Source organism: Nymphaea colorata, chromosome 1 (genome assembly GCF_008831285.2).
Source record: "Nymphaea colorata isolate Beijing-Zhang1983 chromosome 1, ASM883128v2, whole genome shotgun sequence".
NCBI classification, from domain to species: Eukaryota; Viridiplantae; Streptophyta; class Magnoliopsida; order Nymphaeales; family Nymphaeaceae; genus Nymphaea; species Nymphaea colorata.
This window is the reverse complement of record NC_045138.2, coordinates 6617911-6620116: the sequence shown is the minus strand read 5'-3', so window position 1 is coordinate 6620116 and position 2206 is coordinate 6617911. Positions and strand designations below refer to the sequence as shown.

The 2206-nt window shown below is 41.4% G+C and overlaps 1 protein-coding gene across 1 annotated transcript; it reads left to right on the top strand.

The window, feature by feature from the left end:
* The first annotated feature begins 310 nt into the window (after nucleotides 1-310).
* Nucleotides 311-941, top strand: LOC116246092 (probable disease resistance protein RF45). The gene is made up of 2 exons (XM_031617788.1): nucleotides 311-605; nucleotides 727-941. The coding sequence occupies exons 1-2, from the start codon at nucleotides 311-313 to the stop codon at nucleotides 939-941; spliced, it is 510 nt and encodes a 169-aa protein (XP_031473648.1).
* The last annotated feature ends 1265 nt before the right edge of the window (nucleotides 942-2206 follow it).

The following is a 2206-nucleotide window of genomic DNA, read 5'->3' as shown; positions in this document are numbered from 1 at the left end:
TATAAACATGTATTTTCACTAGATTGAAGGGAAACTGCTATTGAATCTAGCCAATCAGGATGATAGAAAGAGTCGTGCATGGAATTTCTTTTTCACATTAAAGCCACTTCCTGCCATGTTGTTTAAATTAAAGGGACTGAGAAAGCTGTTGCATCTACCACTCTCTAAATTAGACAGACCCCACTCTTCCAACATAACCCCACTTCCTGCTCTTTATCATTAGTTCGTGCTCTGCCTTTCTTTCCCTCCATCTAAAAATTGCTTCTCTTCCTCTGCCCTTCAATCTAGTGAGAAACAAAACAGGGTGGAGATGGCGGGAGTAATAGGTGCTCTTGTTGAAACAGCTATTTCCAATCTGGTGGGCGCTGTCACTAATTTGTTGAAAGAGAAGACAGACGTTATCTTGAATGCCAACGATGATCTAAAGAAGCTACGGAGGGAGCTGAAAATCTTCCAAAAGGCCATCAAAGATGCAGATCGCAAGCCCTTTTTAAGCAACGAGCGTGAAAAGGATTGGGACATGGATCTGGTCAGACTAAAACCCAAGGAGAGTAGCCAGGGCCCTAGTGAAGATGACAACCCTCAAGAGACAACCCACCACATAGGTGCACAACCACCCATAGGCAGGGAGAATGATGAAAGGGTGATAGTAAAAACTCTTGTCCAATTGCTCCACACAGAGTAGTATGACAGAGAAGTGTGATGTTTCTATTATCTCTATTGCAGGAGAAGGGGGGATCGGCAAGACTACTCTTGCAAAAATGGTCTTTAGTGAAGTCGAACAACAGTTTAGGGAACGAAGTTGGTGGGTTTGTGTTTCTAAGAGGCCAAACCGTAAGGATTTATTACGGAAAATACTGAAGGAAGTGTGCAAGGGATCTAGATTGTTGGCAGTGCAAATATGGAATAAAAGATTTTTGTTGATCTTAGATGATGTATGAGAACTAGATTGGTGGCACGAAGAGGTAGAGAGCACTCTTATGAGAGGTGCAATGGAGAGCAAAATTTTGATCACTAGTCGAAATATAGATGTCTCCAAAGGGGTCGGAGCTTTATATATGCATAGATTGCCAATATTGCCCGAAGATGAGAGTTGGAATTTATTTTTTAGCAAGGCATTCAGGACCAAAAATGATTTGGCGAGCCATAATTTGCAAGATATTGCAAAAAAATTAGCCAAGAAGTGCGGTGGGTTGCCACTTGTGGTCCAAACAGTTGGGTCCTTAATGCGAACAAAAAACTTGGAAAAAGCAGAGTGGAAGGTGGTTGCGAATAGTGTGATCTGGGAATGGAAGATGCCTGCCTCATCCTCTTTCTCTCAATATGGTAGCATTCTTCCTGGTATGATACTGAGATACGATGACATGCCGCCTAATTTAAGGCAGCTGTTTCGTTTATTGCAGCATTTTCCAAAGGATCATGAGATTGAAAGGGAGGGATTGATCATGCAATGGGTGGCACATGGATTGATTGAGGACAAGGATGGCATAGGTGTAGAAGTGACAGCAAACAATACAATGAAGATTTGACAAGGCGTTGATTGATTGAAACACGTGATAGATTTTTTGGGGGCACTTGTCTCAAATTGCATGACGTTTTACATGACCTTGCCTCATATATAGGTGGAAAGGAATATAGCCATGCCTCCGCTACTGAGCAAACCCACCATCTATCATTACTTGGTGTAGACAATGCAGAAGTGGCCATGCAATATAATGCCTTAGGAGCAGCAAATAAGGTGCGGACATTATTGAGTGCATCCTTGTCTTTGGTGGAACTCACCCAATTCAAGTGGTTGAGGGTGTTGTCATTGATGCGATGTCAAATGGATGAACTACCTAACTCCATTGAATGCCTTTCACTTCTAAAGTATTTCAATCTAACCCGCTCTCATGTCAAACGATTGCCCAGGTCAATTGACTCTGTAACTTGCAAACATTGGATTTAAGTTTTAGTGAAAGTGAAGACTTGCCCGAGGAAATGGGTGAACTGTGCAACCTGAGGTATCTTGGGCTCGAAGGAACAGAGTGTTTGAAATTTATGCAGAAGGCTTAGAGAAACTTACCAATTTATGGACCTTACATAAGTGAGTGACATAAACTAAAGAGATAAAGGAAGAGAGATTAATAAAAAAGGGAGAAAGCGAGATCTTAAGAGAAAAATTAAAGAAAGAGAGTTATTAATGAAAAAGAGAGGAAGAGAGATT

Coding starts and splice junctions, on each gene's coding strand:
- LOC116246092 (XM_031617788.1), top strand. CDS start 311: ATGGCGGGAGTAATAGGTGCTCTTGTTGAAACAGCTATTTCCAATCTG. Junction 606..726: donor AGAGACAACCCACCACATAG/GTGCACAACCAC, acceptor TCTCTATTGCAG/GAGAAGGGGGGATCGGCAAG.